The 23,643-nt window shown below is 48.9% G+C and overlaps 1 protein-coding gene across 3 annotated transcripts in view; it reads left to right on the forward strand.

Moving 5' to 3' along the window:
• Positions 1-16,069, forward strand: part of MSI2 (musashi RNA binding protein 2) — a 263,332-nt gene extending 247,263 nt beyond the window's left edge. For 2 of the 3 annotated variants that reach the window (XM_075719667.1, XM_075719665.1), the window contains 2 exons: positions 14,088-14,242; positions 16,028-16,069. In XM_075719667.1, coding sequence (XP_075575782.1) covers positions 14,088-14,242; positions 16,028-16,069 — 197 coding nt within the window. Of the gene's footprint in view, positions 1-14,033; positions 14,243-16,027 lie in introns of all 3 variants that reach the window. The other variant, XM_075719664.1, reaches the window with a different exon arrangement.
• The last annotated feature ends 7,574 nt before the right edge of the window (positions 16,070-23,643 follow it).

A 23,643-nucleotide genomic window follows, 5' to 3' on the forward strand; every position in this document is an offset into this window, starting at 1 on the left:
GGTCACACCTCCCCTCCTTCCCGTGCCCCCCGGCCGTCCCCGCAAACCAGACGCGCGGCGTTGGAGCATCTTCCTGCTCCCCTGGGGATAGGCAAGGCAGCCTTTAGTGCGCTTATTCCGGCAAGCGCTTTCAAAGGAAATAAAATATCCAGAATGGGCTTTCAAAATGTAATTAAGGATTTGTATCCGCTCCTTACCTCTAATAGAACATAAAGTAAATCAACCAAACAGCCACTCGGATGGGGCTGACGCAACGCCCACCTGCGCAAGGCAATCTGAGCCACCCCTATTGCTTTCCTTATTGCTACCGGGGAGCTGAAACTCTCGTGCGTCAAGGGGGGGGAATGATTTCCCCCTTAGATCTCAATCTGCCAGGGAGACGGGGGGACCCACTGTTTAATGCACCAGGCATATGATGAAGTGAGGAGTGTATCTAAAAGGCAGCAGAGCGACAAATTGCATGGGGTTTAGGAAGCCTTGTCTTACACTTAAAGAAGGTGCTCTAAAAATTTAATCTTGTCATTAGGCACCCATAGCGTTAGCAAATTGCGGCCATAAAAAGTGGGACAACGGTCGGTCTGTGTGTGCGGAGGGAGAGAAGCCGCCACCGGCTCACAGAAATGTCGTAAGGAGGAGCGTTTCAAAGATCCAGCGATGAACCAATTTGGGATTTATACGGCCTGGTGAGAGGACTCCCTTGTGGCACGGCAGCTCTGATGGAACTGCTCTCCCTCTTTTATTCTACTATATAAAAGTACATAAAGTTTAATCCGAGCTATGTAATCTCAAAAGCCAGAACCTAACAAGTGGACCACTTGGGAGCAGCAAGCAGGCTGAAATTTCTCACTCCGCTGGAACCGCCGGTAATTATGTGACAGAGCCTGGCGGCTGATGCATCAGAAAATTAATGGCTGCATCAGAGATTTTATCTTTGAGCTTCTCTTCATAGCAGAGGCGGTCTGCACTGGAGAGCATTGCAGGCGGCCCGGCAGGGAGGGTGAAGCAGAGGGACCCCGCACCGCGTGGGGCTTCGGTGAGGGGCGGACGCAGAGACGAATGTCGCGTGCGAAGCAGAGATAGCAGCAGCCGGGCCATGCACGGAGCACCCGCCTGAGCGGTGAATACGCCGGGCGCCTCGAGTTAGCGGCACGAGGCTCTAGAGGAGGCCACTCTGCATTTCGGTGGGGGGTTTTGGCCTCGTTACTGGCAATATCCTCTTAATCTTTTGCGAGCGCTGCAGTTACTTTTCTGACTACTACCCCAAATTTGAAAAAAAACCCAAACAAACAGTGAAAGGGGAGTCATTTCTGTTTCGGTTCAGAAGTGTTGTGCTGGTCCAGGGTGGGAATCATGCAGGTCCTTTCCAACGCAGGCTACATGCAAAACCGGTTTGTCTTATTTTACCATAGGATGCCACTTTTTGATTTTGACTGAGCTTCCTGCAGTGCCGAGTAGAAAAATCAGTGGATCTAAACCAATTCGGTGCTGCTGCTGTTAGGGCTTGACCACAGCGGCGGTCGTTTCACAGGGCTCCTGGCTGAAGTCTGTTGTGGTTAAAGTACATCAGCTTTAATCAATAATTTTGTAATAGAAAATCTTGTGCACTTGATAAATCATCTCTAGTGCAATTAGTGACCACCTCTGAAGTGCAGGCTTAAGTACAGTGGAAGTTAATCTGCAACGAATTTAGCGCTAACTTTTAATAGTCTTTTCAATCAGGAGAATTATTTTCAATGGGAAAACACTCCTCGGCAGAGCTGATCCCAGCGTCCCCGGCTGCCGCTCTTGACACGCGGCGAGCGGTGACGCCGCTGCCGCTGCCTCGTGCCGCAGGCGGGCTGATTGCCCGTGCAGGGACCGCGCTGGCGCACGGGACCACGCCGCCCTCGCCGGGCAGCCACGCTCCAGCCCTGCAAAGCCCTGCAAGAGCCCGTTGGCCGCGTTTGGTTTCCTTTCTCCCAGCGGAGGTGGAGGGATGGGGCTCTTGGCCATTGTAATTAGGCTTCGTCCCACGCAAGACGCAGGCGAGTTATTGTAAAGTTTGAAACGGGGCCTTCAGCCTGAGCTCTCCAGCGCAATGAGATACTTGAGCGCATGAGCACGTCTCATGCATTTTAATCGCTAAACGAGTGAAGTATCCTCGCTGAGCTGAGGGGTAACTTGCCGGTCTGGCAGCAGTCGCAGGCTGTTACCCATTAGTGGAACAACTACTAAGTGGGACACAGCGCACATTTTACTGACATACTATTGTGAGTATTTTCATGCTGATTCTCTCCCCAAATGCTTTAAAAGTAAATACATAATTACAGGGTTGGCTTTTTTTTTTCCCTCTCTCTCCTTTCTGAAATAGAAAACCGAAAAAGAAGCAGTGGAGTTTTTCCTTGCAGCAGATGTTAGCATGCATCTGGGTCTGGATTAGCTTGAGGAGCGTGGTGGATTAGTAATTACCCGAGAATGCAAAATTGGTCTGCAGGTAGATAAACTTGAGCTATTTAAAAATAATAAATTCACGCAGCTGGGTCTTTTTCAGGGTGTTTCCTGCTAGTAAGCAAGAGCCCAGAGCTCTGTGCCATGAGGACTCTCAGGTGTCTGTGCCCAAATCCTCCCCTGCCGAGGGGCTGGGGTATCGGCTGCCGCCGGCGGAGCTGGTGCTGCTGGCTCTCCCCCAGACACCGCGTGGCGGGCAGCAGCTTCCCTCGGTGTTTCTCGTCGATGAGCTCAGGTTTTCCTTTGGGGGTGTTATTGCCGGCCGTGGAGGACCCCTCGCTCTGCCTTGCTCGGACGTGGCCTCGGCGCCCGCCTGGCCGGGCAGGTCTGCTCACGCCTCTCTCGCAGGAGGGAATCATTGCACAGAAAGCACCGGGGCTTTGTGGGGGGAATTTCTCTCCTGCTACCTGGATAACCCCCCTGTGCTCCCAAGCATCCATCCAGCCCGCGGGCATCCATCAGCAGCGGGAAGGTGCCCTCCGGCAATGCCCTCCTGCTACGGCGACTTAAAATATGCAGTGAAACAAAGACCCGGTTTTGTTTTCATTTTCCTCCTGTATTGTCTGTTATTGTACAAAAGGCTTCAATTTAAAATTAACAGGAGTGATAGCCAGTTAATGTGGTACAGTGGGAGGCCGGAGTTTCTGTTGCTATGGCAATGGAGTTCGGCTCATTTGTTTTGTAGATGAGTAATTACTACGCAATTAGAGTAGGCTAAAAATAAAGGGGCCTTTTGTTCCCTGTTACTCATTAATATTAATAAAAGACCTGTCCAGGCTGTGGTAAACAATTAATGCAGACGTGGTTGCCCGTGGTAAAAGTAGCAACAGCTTTCGCGTTACCCAGCGCGAGGTGAAGGCGCCGGCGTCGCCTGGCTGAGCTCTTCCTTCATTTTAAACAGAAAAATTATTAGAGAGAGGCCTGCGTTAGCGCAGCATCACGAGCTTTAGCCCTTATTTGCCAGCTGGCTGGATGGTAATAAGTGTTAAAGCGTAATGTGCAGACACGGACAGCAGGTACAGCGCTGGGGTCAGATCCTGCGAAACAGCGAGCAGCTGCAGCCCTCCGAGTTGTGCACAGGAGAAGCGCGATGGCAGCAGGTCCCTGATGCAGAAATGTCTTCATTTATCCCCCCTAGCCCGGCGTTGCCCGACGGAGGGCTCGGGGCTGTGCCGCTGCCGGTGCCCTCGCCGGTGAGCAGCACCAGCTGCGGGATGCCCCGGGGCAGGAGCTGCTCCGCTGCGGAGCCGGGGCTTGAGCAAAGAGCTTGCCCGAAAACCCGAGCATGGGAAGGTGCCGGTGCCGCGCTGCTGAAATGGCTCCGGCGCAGCACGTTACAAACATCAAGCGCCAAAAGAGAGTGGAAGAAAACAGTCCCAAGCATTTGACGCGAAGTGTGTAAACATTAAAGCACACCAGATTTTTAAATTAACTGCAAAACCAGTTAAATTGACAGAGAAACCTGTTGGGAAGATGACTAGTGGGTCAGGGTTTATTTACCTCTCTGTTTTATTTGCTTGTCTCAACGCAGCCGGTGAGCATCCCTTGGCGGGGAGGGACCGCAGAGCAGCTCAGAGCCGAGCCATGGCCGGCCCCGTGGGCATGGGGGGCCCGTGGGGTGCTCACCCCCTCCCCGCGGCCCCGGGGTGCTCGGCACCCCTGGGAAACGCCATTGGGAAGCGGGAACCGCTCCAGCGGGCGGCAGAGGCACCTGAGTGCCCCCGGCCCAAAACCCTCGAGTGCTGTGCAGGGGGGCAGGTTGGAGAGGAAGGGGAACCGCGTCCCTCCCAAACTGTTTAACTAATGGAGGGAAACGTAGCACAGCCTTTGTAAGGTCGACATTTGTTTGTTGTTAAGGATCTAATTAGAAACATGAGAGGGAGCTGAATGGCTGCTTGCTCGGCTAATTAGCGACATGCACGAAGACCACTTTGAACTTCAAGGACACAAAGCTATTAGCGCTTACATCAAAAATGGATTAAACTTCTGTGCTTTTATAATGATTAAAGATGAGCCGCTCGAGAGGAAATCCTTTTGTAAGGCTGTGACAAGAGCTGGCTCCCTGATTGCAAGCTTCTACAAACGAAGCTTTGTGTGGCCTCCGTGTAGCACTCGGCCCGGCGCGAGAGTGACACCGCTAACTTGCAATATGGAAAATGTGATTAGGCAATAAATATTGATCGTTCGCAAAAAATTACAGCCAAGCTGGGAAGCGCATTTATTTGTCCTGCTACATAACTGCAGGAGTTAGAAAAGCTGGGCTTGAATACATTGAATTTGGTGTCTTTTCTTCTGCAAATTGGTGCACGTCAACGGCTTCCAGGCGCGGCTGATGCTTCGGATGCATTAACCGCGGTATTTAGCAGAAGCAGGTGCTGCTCACATGCCTGCAGCACGCACAAGAGGGACAGTGTGGGTTTTTATAACACCTGCACCAGTTGAATTTTGAGCTTGCCCAAGCTTGTGGAAACCGCCCAGCTCTTGCTCTCTGCTCATCTAAGGTAGCTTAGCAGTTGCTTTTTGTGTCCGTGCCGCCCGCTCAGCATCCGCGCTGGTGCCGGAGCGGAGATCCCCATGCTGCCCCGTGGAGGGAGGGCGCTGGGGCCGCGTCAGGAACGGTTGCCACAGGATCCCAGTTGCCATTATCACACCGACGTGTCCGGCTCGGTTCCAAACAGCTCGGGCTGCCGCGAGGCACGGGTCTGAGGGGTGTGAATAATCGGCAGCAGCCCCGCGCAGGGGCTGGGTGCCGGCGGCAGCGAGGACGGGGCTGAGCAGCGCTCCCTCCCCGTGCTCTGCTCTCTTCCAGCGGTAATTGCTGAGCCGGGAACCTGCTCACCACCCACTGCTTTCTGTCGTTATCCCTGCGATATTTTGATGTGTGAAGCCATTTCCGAAGGGGCTGCAGAGGCAGAATAACCTTTTAAAGTGCGACTGCAGATAGAAAATAACGTACAAATAGTACCTTGTTACGGCAGATAGCTGCTCTCAGTGTCCCTTGGCCTCATCACCACTTATTTTACTGATGAGCCCGACAGTTTTATTTTATTTTTTTCCGTGCAGGGCCAATATAGCTGCAGGGGAGGGACAACTGCTGCCTCTAACCCGGGGCTGCCTGGCTGCTCCCCATTACAGAGTCATGTCAGGGCGACAGGCAAGGCACAAAGCTCACGGTTTGATTTTCCAGAGTCAGGACTGAACCAGCTGTCATAAGCAAAATATCTACGGCTCTTAATACTTGCAGAGGAGCTCTGTCTGCCACAGGCTTCTTACCGAGAGGTGTTTGCTTTTCAAGTCTACGTGGGAAGAGCCGGAGTGAAGTGCTGCGCCTTGCAGGTCCCCGCGAGAGATGTACTAAATCGCACCTCTAATTGTAACGCTGGGGTTATTTGTTTTTCTGGTTTGTCTCCCACTTTCCGTTTCAGCTAGTTGGGAGCTGTTTGTACGTTGTTACTTTCCAGAAGATCTGTGTGTTTCCAGCTCATTATTTCTGAGACGTTTTTGAGTTTGAGCATTGATCTGAATTTGAGGTGTGCCGCGTGCTGGCTCAGACATAAAACGCCACCGTATGTAGAAGAGCAGATACAAGAAAGCAATGCTTCTGATAGTTCAGCCTGACCACAAACAAACGTGCTTGTGCCTCTAGCTGGAGCTGTATGCGGTGATTGGTATAGAAAAAAAGAGCCTGAATGTGAGCATTTAGTTCTTAGTGCTGTGCCTGTGCTCTCTTGCAGCCTGAATAGGCAACTGAGAGCCAGGAGCACCAATGTCTTATTTCAGACTGGCATTAATTTATACATCCAGTCTCGGGTAAATCACGTCTTGGTTGTTAGCATCTCTGAAAAGCAAGGTACAAGCTCCCATTAACTTCAGCCGTGAATGCACGAAGAATTAGCTTTGGCCAAGCTATCTATAACACGGGTGCAGTGCCGGCTAATGATATTTATAAGGCTCTAAGCACTAATGATGGAAGATTTGCATGCAGTGCTGAAGTTTTCCCGCAGTCCATCCCGCGGCTGGTTATTTAAAGTATCAGCGTCACGCTGTGACTGCTGATCTGTTGGTCATGCACGCTACGGCATGGCCGTTAGTGCTCGTGCTTCAGGTCACACGGGATCCCCAAGGAAGGGCGCGATCTTCCCCGCGCCGGTCACCATGGTTTTACTGTAATGTCCTCTGCAGCGTTTGTGCTTGGGTTATTGCAAAGGCAGTACGGCAGGCTTGAACGCTCGGGTAACAGGTGATGTTCCTTCCGTGAAAATCTTCTCTTAAAGTCCAGCAGTAAATCGCAAGTGACTCGAATTAAATGCCTCCAGGCTGTGGCGTAGCGCCCTGTCCCAGCTGGGCTGCTTGGGACCCTGCCTCACAGCTCTGCTGAACGCATCGTGGGCAGAGGGACGGGCAGCAGCGCGTGCGGATAAATACCGTCTGCTTGCTGCTGCTGACGGGGCTGGGGTGCCTGCTCCGCCAGCTCACCCTGCCAGCCTGCTGCCAAACAGCTCCTCCCTGCCCTGGGCCCCCGGCCCCTGCCCCTTTCCATCCCTGGCAGCAGCGTTCCGTGTTATTTTATCATTTACTCCTTCGAGCTGGAAGATGATGTTTGCAGCATGTTATATGAATTTTTCATAAAGACAGAAAAACAGACTAATCTTGTGAGCTTTGAGTCTTGGTGGTGGGTAATGGCTTTGATTTAAAGCATTTTGTCTTAATGATAGTTATATTGAAAATTTCCTGCTGCTTTCAAGCACGTGTCGTTATTATCATAAACATTGATGGTAGAAATGCCTGCCAAATTGTGCGTGGCTGTTTATGGTAGATGAGAGAGTCATCCAGAAATTAGAGCACTGGATCAACAAGTTGTCAAGAAGCCTGTTCGGAGGGGAAGCCACCCCAGGGCCGGTGGGACAAAGCAAGAGTGAGGAGGACCTTGGAGGAAAGAAGTGCTGGAGACAACTGGCGCGGGGTGTAGAAGATGCTTGGCGTGAGATTAAAAGCAAATTTCTGACTAGAAGGAGCTGCTTTAGAAGTTGAGGAGTACGGAGGGAGGGCAGTCCCTTTCTGGGCAGAGCACTCGCTGCTCTCCCCCAGCCCTCGCGCCGGTGGCTGTGCAGTGCGAGCCCCTGCCTCTGCCCTGGCAGCCCCTTGCTCCGCTTGAAAACATAAACCGGTAACGTTTACAGGGGACTATTCCATTCTTTTCTTTTTCTTTGTGCACGTCGCAGTGCTCCCCATGTGGCGTTAGATAACGGGATCTGCTTTCTGGGGAGCACCCCCAGCAAAAGGCATCCTGTCTGCGGCTGGATTCCGCTTCCAGCCATGCCAGAAGTAACTTGCGAGCCGCTCGCCCGCGTGAATTGTTGCCCAGGGATAAGGAGCCCTCTTCGGGAGGTGCAGCCGGCAAGCGAGGGTTGTTAGGGGTCTCCGGGAGCGTTGGTTTGGTAGTGAGCGACGCACGCTTTGGGGCGAGCGCATGCGGCCGCGGGGTCCCCGCTTTACCCGCAGACGTGTCTCTGCGGGGTGCGGGAGGGGGACGTGGGCGCCTGCGGGTGGGGAGGAGCTGGGGCGGCTCCAGCCGTCTCCCTTCTGCTCTCAGCTGCTCTCTCAAGTGCAAAATGTATTTCTGGCTGTGATAACAGGGCACTATATCTCATCCTGAAGTATCCTGCCTCTTCTCAAAGAGGAACTCCAGTAAATCATGTGGTGGTTTCTTTCAAACGCGAGGTTTTTTTTCTTGCCGGTGCACCGTGGCTGGGAAGGCAGCTGCGAGTTTCTCTAACTGCATTTTGCACCGTTCTTCACCTGTTTTTTTTTTTTTTTTTACTTTTGCAATACTCATATTTGTTACGTGTTAAAAAAAGAGCAAACCCACAGTAGTTAACAGTGAAAGTCTGCTGTAGGAGCCAGTCCTCCCCTGCAATGCTGTTCAACTCTTTGGGTTTTGGTGCTGCAGGAGGGGCAGAAGTGTCACCGCAGGCTCCGTGCGGGCTGTGTGCGGGGGACGGCGAGCCCCGTGCAGTGCCTGTCTCACACCTCTGTACGTATTGCGCCTGGTTTGTTTCCTTTGAAATACAACGTACTTTAGTGGTGCTTAAAAGTGTCGTTTTGTCATCACGTCTAATTTAACTAGGCCCTGCGGGACTGATCATCAGCCTGGTACCATGCAAGTTCTCCTTGTAGGACAGTAATCTCAAAAGCCTTACATTTCTTTTCCCTTTCCCTCCCTCTTTCCCTTCATCATTCGTGGCTGAATTGAGTTTATTTGGGTGGGATTTCAGCATCCAACTTGTTGTGCTTTACCCAGCTGCCCTCTCCGCCCCCGCAGCGAGGCGTTTGGATCCTCGTTAGTGTAATACGCCGTTCGCTAAGGCAAATGTCATAATGAATCCTGACTTAGAAATTTCTCAAGAGTTCATCGGAAGAGAGTTTATCTTTCAATGGTGACCTTTCTTGTTGAAGGCGGATTAATGTACGAGCAGGGTCTGTGTTAACATGGCAGTTTGCAGGAGAAGGCACTTGATAAGCGAGCTCCAGCCGGCTCCGTCCCTGCTCCCAGCAGAGCATTTCATTTTCGGTGCTCCCAGCACCGAGCCTCCTGCCTCTGCGTGAACCTGGGCTGCCCGATGCGTGTCGGGCTCCAGCTCTCGTCTCCTTGGCATAAATCACTCGTTGTCTGAACGGCGCATTGAGAAGCATCTTGCAGGCATGTTAAATGTGGATAAAGACGGCTCTGCTAAAGGGCGCCAAGATGAGTTAGTGATAAAATAGCCTTGCCCATTGGAGCACTGTCTTGAGGTTATGGATGCGTTTTAAAGTTCTTTCCGTATTTATTTCAGCAGAAAGACTTTCCACAGATTCTCCTTTGAGGAGACTCGGCTTGGGCGGAGGAGAGGGCGCAGTGAAGGCGACGTGCGTCGTCGCACCAAACGCGTCCCCGAGACGAGACCCCGCGTGCGGGCTCGTGCTGCGGCAAGGAAGCACAGCAAACCCTGGCTTCCCCAATTCCACGCAGGAATAGCAAAACCTGACCGCTGTGCATACTAAACGCTGGCAATGGTTTGTGGCAAGGCACCGGGTCTAAGGTCCTTTTATCCATTGCCAGCCCTGTCAGCAGGGGCACTTCTCTGTCTCTTCCCATCGCCTCTGGAAGACGGAGACAGCGCTGATGTTTGTCGCAGCTCTCCCAGCCACCCCTTCAGACAAGGTCTGGCGCTCTCTGTGCCAGCCGTGTGCAGCAGATCCCAACTCCACCCTTGCCAACACTTTGCATTAAAAAAAAGCCTGTTCTGGGGCTGCTTTATGAACCCACGTCTGTTTCAGCATCTCATACCCCGTCTCGCTTTCCCTCGTTGCTTTTCAGCGCTCCCCAAGCCACCATGGTGCTGGGCATGGTAGAGCCCGAGGCTTCCCAAAGCCTGTCCCTCTGGCCTGCAGGCAAACGTTCAGTTACTGACCAAAATTCACTGTCTTGGAGCCTTTTCTGTAAGAAATGCCACAGCAAATTCAAAGTGAAGCAAACACTACATTAAACTTCCTTGTTTCCATCACTGCCACATCCCTCGGCTGCCGTCTCTTGATCTCTGTAGGCATAGGAAGGAGCTCCTGTAACCCAGAGAATGGGGGATAGTTGGGGCTGAAGAAGATCAAAGTTGGTTGTGACTTACAGACACAGCTAATCTTTTCCACATCTCTCCTGACCTTGATCTATCACAGGGCTTCCTGGTGACCCTTGGGATCATACATTACGTGCAGAGGAAACCCTTGGGTTGGAGGCACGTAGCCGCAGACTGAGAGCTGTGAAAATGTCCGGTGCAGGATGGTTTCCTGTGCAATTGGTTGGTAAATTGGACCTGAACCTTTTGGAGCATGTTGGAAACAGGCACTTTTGACTACCAGGACTTCCTGAATGCTGGAATGGGAGGAGATGGCCCTGCCAACCCACAGGCAATGCTGAATCGGTCAGCCGGGTCCTCCTGGCAAGTCAAAGTCAGGAGATACTTGGTCAGCTCAGCCAGTACCTCTGCGGGGACCAGGCAGCAGGTCGGGCTTTGCTCCTGCTCTCCATTGACTGGCCTCAAGACAGGGTCAGTGGTTGCCTCCCCTCTCCCGGGACAGCATAATCCCCTGCCAGTTTTTCGGCAACGTGCTTCCAAACTTCTGCCCTTAATTATTTCCCTGCCCTTAATAGTTCTGACCACAGGATGTCAGTGGCCGGGGAAAAGTCTCAGATTCCTTCCAGCCTGCAAGGCATTAACCTAGGCGCTCTGTGATTCCTGCAGCTCACAGCACCCGCGGACAGCTTCTGCTTCCTCCGGCGACTGAGCCAACACGGAGAACTTTGTCATAAAGATACATGTCTCCAAGGAGTCGTAATTTTTCTTTGAGGACTGGAACAGTATGAGTCTGGAGGATTTATTTTAATCATTTTAATCTCAGATTAGTCCGGGTTTGCTTAAAACAAATTTGTTTCCAGGTATTTCTTACCAGAACGCATCCCATTTTGCGTGTTGGGAAGCTTGTTCAAGGTCCCTTTGCTGTTGTTTCAGAGCGATGGTAAAAGTGCCTCTGGCTGCAGGTGAGCTTATTTAGCAACTCACCATGGCTGAGTGAATCGTTAAAATATGGCTTTCTGAGGAGTGCTTAGCCTCCTAGTAATGACGAGAGCTTTTCTATTCCATTCATTGGGTCGGGTCTGGAGCAAAGTGTCGTTGCTGTAAAAGCTTCCAGCCCTTTCTGTACAGCTTTCCAGGCAGCTGGTCAGCAGGCGGTGCGGAGCGGTGCCGCGGCGTCCCCAGCCTCTGCGCGGCACTTCCCGGGCGATGGAGCGGCAGGCGTGCTTTTGGCATGCCCGTTTTTCCGCAGGCCCTCCTGTGAGCAGTGTGGAGTATTCAGCTGAGGTTCAGTGGATAGAAAATGACTTTTTTCTTACATTACCTACCCGCAATCAGAAGGACATTTGAATAACCAGTTGCCAGCTCTTTCTGCGTGTATGAAAGCCGGTGTTTCCAGTTCTTGGAGATGGAACTGACGGTGGCCGGGGTGGGATGTCTGCGGGGACAGCGCGTCTCCACGGCTCCTCGGTCTCCGTTTGCCGTTCTCTTTGCAAGGTTTCACGACACGGCAAGGCATGTCCCCTTGTCACCTTGCACGGTGCTGTGCTTGCGGGTGAATGACGCCGAACTCCCGCTAGATGCCACGCTGTGTGTCTGTCTGTCCCGTTGGCCACGGCATCGCCATGGCACACCAGCACGTGGCATCTGCTGCTTCTCCCCGCGGTGGACACGGTGATGGGTGTTGCCTGGGGCCGAGGCCGGTCCCTGCTGCTGGCCCCGAGGCGATGGGCTTTCCTGGCGCTGCCACGGGGCTTCGCAGGAATATTTTACTGACAGGATCCCCCCTGCCTTGCCGCGTCCCTCTGCCACGCTCCTGCCTTTGCTCAGACAGGCCAGCTGGTTTTTCTGTGTGACCTGGCAGTAAAACTCGTATCCATTTTATTGAACCAGAAGGAAGAAAAGGGAAAAAAAGTGCTAGCTGATAGTAATAAAGGGCTTTTGAACATCTCAGCTGGATATTTTTCTTCATGAGTGAGAAGGCCAAATGTTATCTTGACATTTAATCTTTAATAATAAAAAAAGGTGCTTTGTTTGCCAGTGAATTCCAAAATCTGTTTACTCTCCCATGCCTTATTTCTTTTAACTTGCTAGATTAGATGTCCTACTTACTTGCCCCTGCTACTAGTTCAGAGCTGCGTTAAATCATTTATTTTGTAAAATTTACTTTCCTGTCATTGCAGAGGCAACAGCTACCGGGTTGACTTCTTTTTGTCCAGTTGATTCATTCTTTTGAAAAATGGGGACCTCTTGGGAGGGCAGTGCAGGGGGAAGGGGCCAGGGCAGGAGAGGTGGGCGCCCGGCAGCAAACCCGGGCTGAGCCCAAAAGCCTGCCCTCGGGCTGCCCTTGTCGGGAGAGCAGGGCTTTCTCCCGGGCTGGTTTCCATCCCCAGGAAAACCCTGCAGTCGGTCAGCGCGGCTCTGACCTGCGGGCTAGCGGCAGAGGGTTATTGCAGGCTATCAAACTTTATAAACCCTTTTTAGTGCTTAATGAAGATGCGCGGGCAGTTGCAGCCTGAGGAGAAGGCTGAAGAGGTCTCGGCGCAGCCTCCAGCGTGGAGGTGGTGGGATCTGCCGCGGGGCGGGTGCCCGGGTGCGCTGGTCCCCGCGGAGCCCGGCTGGGGCTCCCGGCTGGGTGCCTGCCAGGGAAGGCTGCGGCGTTCGTCGCTGCCGCTGGCCTCGTCCCGTCCCCAGGCGTGTTTGCAACAGCGTGCTCGCCCTGAGCAACCGGAAGGCTCAAGGCCAGCCGTTCGCGGTTTGCGGCGTGCGTCTCGGCGCTGCCGGTACCTGCACGCGGCGGGGATGCGGTGAGACGCTAGTTGGGCGGCACGGTGCGGGCAGGCGAGTCTCCGCGTGCTCCCGAAGGACCTTGCAAGTACCACGCAGGTGTAGCTCCAGCTTCCCACAAGCCATTTCCATCCAGCTCCTCCTAGTCCGCTAACTTTTCTTTTGCATTGAAACCTCTTACTCATAAATTTTACATCCAAAAGCAACCGTGAGAAATGCCAGAAGCCTGATCATCTAACATGCTTTAATATCTAAATTTATTCTTTAGTACCATTCTTATTTACATTGTTTTTCTGTCTCAAAAAAAAAAAAAAAGGGAGGAAAAAAAATTTTCTTTTACTTCCACATTAGGAGGTGAGTTGTCATACATACCCTCTGGAATTCTTTTTTGCTTTTGATCCTTATTTATTTGTTTAATTTTGGTTGATGTCCCAAGCATGGTTTTGGAGACGAAGGTAGGTCTTCGCTCTCCAAATCAAAAGAAAAAACAAAATAGATAAAACAACACTCTCCTTGGTCATACTAAAACAAAAAGAAAAAAATTCCAAACTGTTCCATTCCATACCATTTAAAGACAAAAAAAAAAAAAATCAACTATTGAACTATTTCTACAGCTTACCGATTTAAAAGGGCGGGTTTTTTTCAAAAGTATCGAATGGATCCAAAAACGATTTTACTAGACGCGATTGAAGTGACTTGCTGTCAACATTTTAATATCAATATTACCACAATGTGTAGTCTCAAACTAGTTCCTTTGTAGTTTGCATGGGATGTGAATGCTGTCTCGGCGTGCCCAGACCTAGAGAACTTGTTACTACTGCATGAGCATCAAGTCAGATGTTGAAAAATATCTATTATATTTTGTGATAATTTGGTGAAAATGAGCACCTCCAGTCTCTGGTTGCAGTAGTGTGTTGAATGATTGTTTTTTTTTTTTTTTTTTTTTTTTATATATATCATATCTATATTTTTGGAGCTCTAAGCTTCGTAGTAGTACGGGCTGACTCTTATCCAGTACTTGCTCTCCTATCGCATGGCCTTGGTTAAGTGTTAGAAGTTGGGCCTAGGCTGTTTATTCTGGTGTTTGGCTTTGTAATAACGGTGCATGCCCGGCGTCTGGCCTCATACCCAGCTTTATTCTCTGCACACCAGTCTTGAATAGCTACAGTGCTCAACCGAATTTTGGCGCACCCGCTTCCCCGGCAGGCTCCAACCCAGCCCGACCCGGAGGCTTCCCCGGGGCCAACAGCCCAGGGCCCGTCGCGGACCTCTACGGCACGGCCAGCCAGGACTCCGGCGTGGGTAACTACATAAGCGCCGCCAGCCCGCAGCCGGGCTCCGGCTTCGGCCACGGGATCGCCGTAAGTACCGCGCGCGCCGGTGCCAGGGCCGCCGCCCCTGTGTCGCGGTCGAGGGGAGGGGTCTCGCTGTTTGCTGATGTTTGGGAGAAGGGGGGTAGGTTGGGGTTTTGGTTTTTTTTTTTGTTGGTCATGACCTGACGGCGAGCGTGGCGCCTTGCTGCCGTAGCCTGCCAGAGCTGTGCCCAACGCGCTGGAGCTGCCAGCGGGCTGCCCGGCGTGCCGCTCCAGGTACCAGCTCGGCTGGGAACCCTTGTCTGGTGCCTTCTGCAGTCCAGACTCGACACATTTCAAAAGGAGATATTCAATAATTAACAGGCGTTAAACTTTCTGCCTTATACGGGCTTTACATCAGCCCAACCACCTGATGCACCCATTTGCAGACGGCGCAGCAGTCCCTGCTCCCGCCTAAACGAGGGAAGAGCGGCTCATTAATTCAGCCGGCGGGACCCCAGCGTTGCCCACGGCCACCCCGGCAAGGGGACGGCCGTCCCGCCGCTGGCCCCGGGGCTGCCCGCTCCCCACCGCCCATCCCTGCAGCCGCAGCATCCCTGTGGAACGGGGGTGGGCGCGGGCATTTGCTGACCCCTCCCGGGTCACTTCCAGCAGGGTACAACATCGCTAACAGTCCTTTAAAATCTGCAGGTTACAAGCAAGTCGCTTCTGGTTTGTTGTCAAGTCATCGGACAAGGAGTTCTTTAATGCCGCGTGGGTCTGCAATCTCACTAATTACGGGCGACGGAGATTTGCTTAACAAAGCTGCATGCTGGTTTTCAGAGCGCGCTGTTTTACCTGTGTGTGTTAGCATGAATGTGGTTGGATTTCTGTGGTGGCTGTCAGTCTCCCAAACAGAAAAACTGAGCTTGCTTCCTGTTTTTTTTTTAGTAAAACAATTGGATTTTTTTTTCCCCTCTTTTACGGTAAACATGCCAGAGTACCGAGGGCTCCCCCAAGATCCCTCAGACTGAGCGGAGAATTTCACTCTTTGACCAAACGGGAGGAGTGGGGGGAGCGGGAGCGTAGTGCAGACAAAGTTCCTGAAATCGTGCTATTTTTATTGCACAAGCAACCAGTAGCCAAAAAGCCAAAATAACCCTGCTGCCTCTCTTTGTGCCCTCGTGCTCAATTCCCGTCCTGGTCCTGCCGCTCCCATGGTCATGCCAGGGACTTGGCAGTCCCCTCGGCTCAATTCCGGTACCAAACACGGAATATTACTGCTCTGCTAAGAGCTACGTCAATTCAAACTGCCATCTCTCACCACTTACAACACCTCTTATTTCCATTTTTCGCCTGAAGAGAAAGACCTGCTTGCTCTTGAAAACTTGGGCGCTTCGGCCTCAGCAACATCCCGATTTTTCAAGTAACAGGATACGAGGCGCAAGCCTGGGTATCCGGATTTGTCTGCACTAACACTTCTCCAAAGGACGATTTTGTATTTGACTTGCAGATTGGCAGCCTCTTAATTTCCCCCAATAACTGCAAAGAACCCCGTAGCCTTTTTCACATATATATTTCTTTAACACTGTCCATTTACTAACCCTGGTTTAAAACTAAAGCAGGGGAAACCCAAAGCTGATTTTTGCAACCGGGGGAATGAGATGATGGTCTTGGAAAGGTAACCGCAGGGTTCAGCGCGCCAAGTCGTTGGTGACCAGAGCAGCTCTCGGAAATACCTATTCATGCTGGCAACACAGTCTTTCAAGTCCTTTGATAATTTCTTGCCAAAATTAATAATCATCTGTTCCCATGTACAGAGCACTGATGAACTTAACAATTGTACAATTTTAGGGACCTTTGATTGCAACGGCTTTTACAAATGGATACCATTGAAACGTTACACATGGTTGGTTGCCATCTCACTTGGAGGTATTACAGTATATACCATTTGTACTTTGTGCTAAACTACCATCTCCCCTATATTTACTTTAAGTGAACAATTTTTTTATCTTCATTTCGTCTTTCCTTGGCCTTTAATCATTCCTTTCTGTGATTTATGTTATTCAAATCAATCCCGCGGGTTGGAAACTGGAAGGCAGATCGGGAGCTAAAACCCCCCAAAAGTCACGTTTTCATATTCGTGGCATTTGGTGCGATAATTTGGAGAGGGAAAAGACCCTGCAGAAAACCCAGCGATCCCAGAAACCTGTGGGGAAACGACCCAGGGCCAGCCGACAGCATCCCGATGGGGATTATAGATCCGCTACCCGGGGACTGGTCTAAAAATAGACGAGCCCCAACTGCTTTATTACAGAGAAGCCATCATTCTTAATTAAGTGCTGTACCAAATATTACAGCTAAAAGATAACATTGTAACTAGTAACCATAGAGCAATTATCAAGATTAAAAAAAAATTAAACCTGGGCAAATTAAATTAAAGACATTACCTGAGTAATGCATCCTTGGATCGCTGCCAGTTTCCTACCCTTTGAACTAAGCTCAAGTTAATTAAATGTTTAATTTTTTTTTATTATTTTTTTTTTTTTTGGCCTTTGGCATGTTCATCTTTGCAAACAAATATTCTTAACACCGAGAACAGAGGAGATTAGAAAAGTCAGTCAATGAAAAACAGAAGTTACCCCCATTAAATGGCCCAGGTTTACCTCTAGAGCTCTTACCCCGTGCAGACAAATGTAATGGACGTGAGAGATTTTTATTTCTCTGCCTTTTGCCCAGCGCTACCTGATCAATGTCACATCTTTTACGTTCAAAATCGGTGTATGAAATTAGAATTACGGTTAGTCGAGGGGCTGGGAACTGTGGAAAACGTTTGGAGGCTTTAAATAATATAAAAATAGATTTATACCTAAATACTAGTGGATAAAGGGGTTTTCTGTTTACTCTTCGTCTCCCCACATACACCCAGGATTACCTGAAATTGTTCCGTCAATTGATTTGCTCCGCCAAGTAGTATTTTTTTATGAGAAAGAAAAAAGTGGCACGAGCACTCTTGCTTTAATCCCAGTTATTATTTGCACGTATCAGTGTACGTTCGCAGATCAATTTGTCAGAATCCCTCACGTTTCCTGGGCCGTCAGCCTTTGTAATAACGAGGTGGTACACAACGCCGGCTGGAGACCTAAGCAAAACATCATAATTCACGCTAATAACGCTGCAATGAAGGCAGCGTGCGTCAGATTAATGTGTTGTAATCGCTTTACGCTTACCGCAACACATCAAACTGTAACCATCATTTACTGGCCAGTATTAAGACTCCAACCATTAATGACTTAAAAACAGAAAGTGCTTTTAATGTTGCTCATGACTAATTAAAACAGATTTTTTGAGAGGAGGAAATGAGCCTTATTATTAATTCCTCAAGGACCACTGAGTTTGAAGTTTTTATTGCACGGCGCATCCCGAGGCGTCTGCTCCCTCGCCCGCCCCGGCTGGCCCCGCTCCCCGGGGCGGGATCGTAGAATCATAGAATCATGGAATCATGGAATCGTTGAGGTTGCCAAAGCCCTTTAAGATCATCCAGTCCAACCGTTGACCTGGTTGGTCAACTACCAAGTCTACTCTAAGCCACCCAGTCCAACTGTTGACCTACACTACCAAGTCTACTCTAAGCCACTCAAGGGTATGCGGCCGTGGAGGAGGAATTTGGCTCCCCGGGGCATGGGGGGGGGGGGGGGGGGGGGGGACACCCCCTTTCCGCAGGCTTGCGGGGTGCTGGCGGGACCTCACCCTGGGCACGGCCATTTGGGGATGGGTTTTGGAGGTCACCCCCAAAACTGTGTCCCCAGGGTGCCTCCCTCGCCGCAGCCAGCCCTGCGGGCAGCTGCCCGCAGAACCAGCCCCCTCGCATTTATTTCCAGCTCAGCGCTGAGCACCGGCAGGAACAGAGCGTTCGCGGCTGAAGCCTGCGTTATAAAATAAATCATCACCACTGCAGTGAGCCCCTGTAAAAGTTGTTACCTTTCAAGCACTTCAGCCGCGCCTTTAGAGAAAAAAGTCATTTTACCCAAGCCTTGTAAATTCCTGGTGTAACGGATGCCCAAGGAATAGTTTTTGTGCTTCCGATACATCGAGTCGCACTTTATTGTTCCGAAACCGGAGCGGCACGCAGCGAACCCCCGCCTGCCTGGGAAGGCGCTGCCCGCCCGGAGCCCGGGCTGCTTTCCGCGGGGCTGGAGCTGGGAAGCGAGAGCGGTAAATGCGCGCTCGGTGCCCGCTCCCGCGGCGGCAGCCCCAGGAACGCCTCTGCATTCCAGCCGGCTCGCTCCGGGGTCACCCTCGGTGCGGGTCCGAGCGCGCGGCGGCTTTGCAAAGCATTGGTGAACGCTTGGGCGGGGGGGGTTAAAAAAAAAAAAGTCCCCATCGGCCTCGATTAACTCTGGCTCCCCTCCGTGTCCTGTTTTTCCGCCTTCTCCTCCCTGCAGAGTCTCTCTGGATGTCCGGGCAAGGCAGGGCGAAGTTTCTGAACGGGCCCACGCTTGGGTGATCTCATCAGACTTGGAGCACTACATCCTCACCGGTAACGCGAACCAACGGGAGGTGGCACTCGACGGACTTCGGTTGTTTAAAAAAAAAAAAAAAAAAAAAAAAAAAAAAAAAAAAAATCTCTCTCATCATCTCATGAATCTGCTGTACTATAAAAACAACAGCTTTTAAAAGTATGTATATAAAATCCATTTCTTGTTCGTTTTATTTTCTTGATGGGTTCCCCCCCCCTCCTCTTTTTAAACCTCTCCAAATCACATTTTTTTCGTAGCGTTTTGACATAGTCGCGTAGCCACGTAGTTCTAATTCTTTGTGTATCTAGCGAGAGCCTAACCATAGCGTAACTGTTTATATTAAGGGGTCTCTTTCGTTTGCCTTCCCTCCCCGCCCTCTCCCTCCTGTTGTACGTAGTCGCTGTTGCTTAAGGGATGCTGAGGTGGTGGCAGGCGTCCCGGCCGCTGGCACCGGCTCTGCAGCCGCCGAGGGTGCCGGGGGCGCGGAGCCGGCGGCAGGCGCGGTGCAGGGGTGGCCTTGCCGGGCGCGGGGGGCGCGGCGGAGCAGCAGGGTCTCTTAGCCCTTCTTTTCGTTTGTGGCGTCTTCGTTACCCTGATTCTATCTATTTTCGGCAATAAGGCAAGGACTACAAACTTTTTTGTGCGTCCTTTTTCTATAAGTGCTTTTTTTTTGTTGTTGTTGAAAGAGGTGATATAAGGTTTTTTGAAATTGTGAATTCTGAAAAAGAAAAAAAAAAAAAAAAATACTGTAAATACAATTCCATTAACTACATATAAACTATTAAGAAAGAGAAATACAAACCTATTTTTGTGATGGAGTCAGCCTAAGGCAGTTTCTCTATGAAAAAAAAATGGAAGAAAAAAAAAAAAAAAAAAAAGTAAGTTTTAGACTTTCTGACCAACTGCCGGAGCTGGCCCGCGGGAGTCAGGTGATGCACACACTGTTCAGCTTGCTCCGTAGGCGTGGTAGCCCTTCCAGCTCTCCTAGCGTCATACCAGCATCTTCGCGATCAGACGTGCACAGCTTACAAAGGAACAGTCTAGTGGTATTTTTTTTTTTTTTTTTTTTTTAATTTAAAACCTGCTTTTCCCAAGACTGAAAAAGAAGCTACGGTTTTCCTATTTAATGCATTTACGGTTCAAAGCACACCTTTTTTTTTTTTTTTAATTTTTTTTTTTTTTTTTTCTTTTTTAGTTGTTGTTTTAAACTAGATCAACTTGCTGTCCAGTCATTTCAGCTGCTCTGGGCACGCTGCGCAGCCCGGGCGGAGGCCAGGGCCCTCCTCCACGCTCGCCTGCTGCAGGCGGAGCGGCTTTAAAGCTTGCATGGTTACCTGTTCTTATCCATTACTTTCTGTATTAACAAATTAGGAAAGCAACTTTGGGTTTGGTTTTTTGGGTTTTGGGTTTGGTTTTGGTTTTTTTTTTTTTTTTTTTTTGGGAATACCTCAGTGCTACAAGTTTCACCCTAGAAGCAACGGAAGATTTTAATTTATTGTAGTTGTAAACAGAATTTTAAAAAAAAAAAAAATAAAGTATAAAACATCATTGCACTGTGACTGGTAGGGGAAAAACTGACAGTTTCCTATTTGCACATGTTTAATATTTGGCTGTTATATATATGGTCCTCTGTTGGGGGAGGAAACTTATGAAGGATATTTTTTAATTTAATTTTTTTAATATTGGTAAATAGGCCTGCAACAGCAAACTAGAAGTACAACACGGTAGGTGGCATTAAGAACATACTGTAGTGTGGATATATTTCTTCTTTTTTTAACGTAATATTGACAAGTTTTATTAATATTTTTTTAAATTGTTACGTTTATAAATTTGGTACTTTAGGTACAGCCAGTATAAGACACTGAATGCGACATTTGTTAAAAAGAGCTGCTGCACTCCTATTTTTGTAAATTTTACTAACAAGTAGACTAATGTAGACATTCAATAGACAAGGTAGAGCAAGGCATCTTTAACAAAAACAAGGCACCATACTGCTAACCGAAAGGAGAAAACCTTGTTTTTCTTGTTTTTAAAAGAGAATCATGCTTTTTATGTAATATTTTAGGTTTTTTTTTCTTATTTCAGAACAACCAGGTTTAAGCAAAATGCTGGACGCTTTTTAAATATTGAGACTTGATCAAGTAATAAAATAAATAAAACAATTCTTTAAAAAATAAAAACGAAAAAAAACAACAAACCAAATTCCCTGAAATTCAATGTACCGTCAGGGAATTTTTTATTGATATTTTGTCAATGTTGATGATGTACTGTACTACCAGTTGGTTTTCCTCTCCATTCCCTGTCACCTCATAGAATATTCTTTGTTGATCATTGTTGTATGTTAATAGTGTATAAAATGGCTATCTTGTAAGAGTGCTGTCCTGATGCTAGTGTAGTGAATTTCCCCCCCCCTCTCTCTCTCTTCCTCTTCTAGTACATATTGGTAGGTGTATCGTAATTAAGGTTAAAAATTTAGATGTAGTTATTCAGATTTAGGACCAGTAAGGATAGAACTTTCTCTTATTTAAGAAAAAAAATGCTAATAATTTTGGGAAGGTTTTCCTTTTTGTTTCTTCTTTCCTCTTTTCTTTGTTTTTTTTTTCTCTCTTGTGTTTTGGTTTTTTTTTTTTTTTTCCTTTTGCTGATCTGATGCGGTTTCAACTAACCAAAGGTCTCACAATGTTAAAAATGCTGGCAAACTCCTAAGGCATTTGTAGATCCCCACCCTTGACTTTGAAAAGGGGATGTGCCATACTACCTTAAATGCTAATGCTAGATATGCAAAACTGGATTTTTTTAATTTATTTTTTAAAAGAGGGAGGCACGGTATATTAAAACGATTTTACTAAGAGAAAAAAAAAAATATTTTTTTAAGAATGCTCAGAAGAAATTGCTAATCTGTGTGAATATGTTTTAGATGTTTATATACCTTTTGAGAAGTCCCAGTGGCCCATAGCACAAATGTCGTGGAATCCGATATGTTTTGATGTGGCTACCTAGACTACGGTTCACGTTAGTCCCCCACTCATCTAGAAGTCCATTTTGAAGGATTTTTTTTTTCTTCGTTCGTTCGTTTGGGGGTTTTTTGTAAATTTTTCAGCACAAAGGCTCAGCTCCACCTTTGTTTTAGTCAAGCACAGCGAGCAAAGGCTCCTTCCGAGGGATGCTGCCCTTTTCTTTCCAAATATCCAGACCCGCTACCCTCGGCGTGACCAAAAAGCGAGTGATTTCCATCTCGCGGTGCGCGACGGGCACCCAAAGCGCCGAGCGTGCCGAGGGACGGGCCGTATCCCGCACGCGAGGGACGTTTTGAGAGGAGTTGTAGCAAGCCACGAGAGCTCGGGTACCCTCCCCACTTCAAAGAAAAAAGTCATTTGTGATCGGCTTGATTAAAATGAAGCCTGATCTGTCCCTTTTTCTTCTTTTTTTTTTTTTGTTTCTTATACTTCATAAATGTTCATTTTAAGTTGAATTTGTAGCTTGGACTTTAAGGTAGCATGGCTCTCTTTGCTGTAAGTTTTTTTTCTTTTTTTCCATTGTACAGCAGCGTACCGCTGGTGAATGTTACACATCTTGCTAGGCTAGTTAAACCATTGGGTAATTGTTGGTAATAACGACCTGAAAGGTGTTCGGATTTCTTTTCTTCCCTGCTCTGAAGCCTAGGATGCTGTTTTCATCTGTAGTGTGAATGAGGGCTAGCGACTCCAGCCACAGTTACCTTCCTGTTTCGTTTCTGCCATTCACTCAATGCAACATAATCAATAATAAAGCAATATAGTTTACTACATTTTTACTGAAGGCCAGCCATGGTTATGTATGATATTGCATATGAAACTGTTTACAAAAAAACAAAACAAAACAAAAAAAAACCAACACTAACTCATAGCTGTCTTTTATGCTATGGAAATGTCTCTCGGGTGGAATTTTCTGAATTATTTTTTTCAGTGGTTTGGTTTGTTTTTTTAAGCGAAATAGTTCAAACAGAAAACTGAAGTTAGTGTAAGGTGAAGAGACAGGAGGCATCAAAGACACACCGGCAGATCCCGGTCTGCGCACAGACACTGTAGAGTTTCATACGTACAGAATCCAAGTCAAACCCATTGCCGTGTGCGAACACTACGTGAGGAGATTCTGTAAGCTAAGCAATACTTTAATACTGTAATAAAAATTACCAAAAAAAGAAAAAAAAAAAAAAGAAAAAAAAAAAACCACAAACCCCGTAGTTTGAGAAAGTAAACCCTTGTGATCGGTTCCCAAACAGTCCGACTGTGTTGTCTCGAGAGCGCGCCGTGGCCGAGCAGGCGACGTCCCGGCAGCCCGGGGCGAAGCAGGACTCGCCCGTGCGCCCGGCTCGCTGTTCTGTACATACCCGTAACACCGCGCGTGGGCTCGTGTGTCGCGTCGGCCGTCGTAGGTAGCGAATCCCCGTCATTCTCTGTTGTACGAGGTCTGAACTCCATCAGTACTAGGATGCAAGTCGAAGCATTTCAGGTGGTCATAAATGTACCTAAATAAACTATGGCACAGTGGCAGGCCTAGCCCTTCCTTTTATACTTTAGTATGAACTGATGAGAACTTTGGTAGTGACTTTTTTTTTATATATATACATATATATATGTATCTATATATATCAAGCATCTTTCAGGTCTCTGTGTATGGCTTTCTAAAGCCCTGTTGTAAAATACTATGTGGATGGGGGTCTCTCACATCACAGATGTGGAAAGTATAATTTTATATTTGTATTTTCAAATAAATAAGTTTGTGAAAGGTTTCCATCCTCTACTGTGGTCCAGAAATCAATGTGTTTGTCTGACGAAAAAATACAATAAACTGTTTTGAACAGATCTGTGGAGTCCCTTTCATTTGGGGGGGGGAGTGTTTATTCCTGGGGGGGGGGGCAGGGTGCAGCCCCACCACCCCTCCTGCTCCTGCACGCTGAGCTGGCCCTGG

This window comes from Pelecanus crispus, chromosome 12, assembly GCF_030463565.1.
Source record: "Pelecanus crispus isolate bPelCri1 chromosome 12, bPelCri1.pri, whole genome shotgun sequence".
Classification (NCBI taxonomy): domain Eukaryota; kingdom Metazoa; phylum Chordata; class Aves; order Pelecaniformes; family Pelecanidae; genus Pelecanus; species Pelecanus crispus.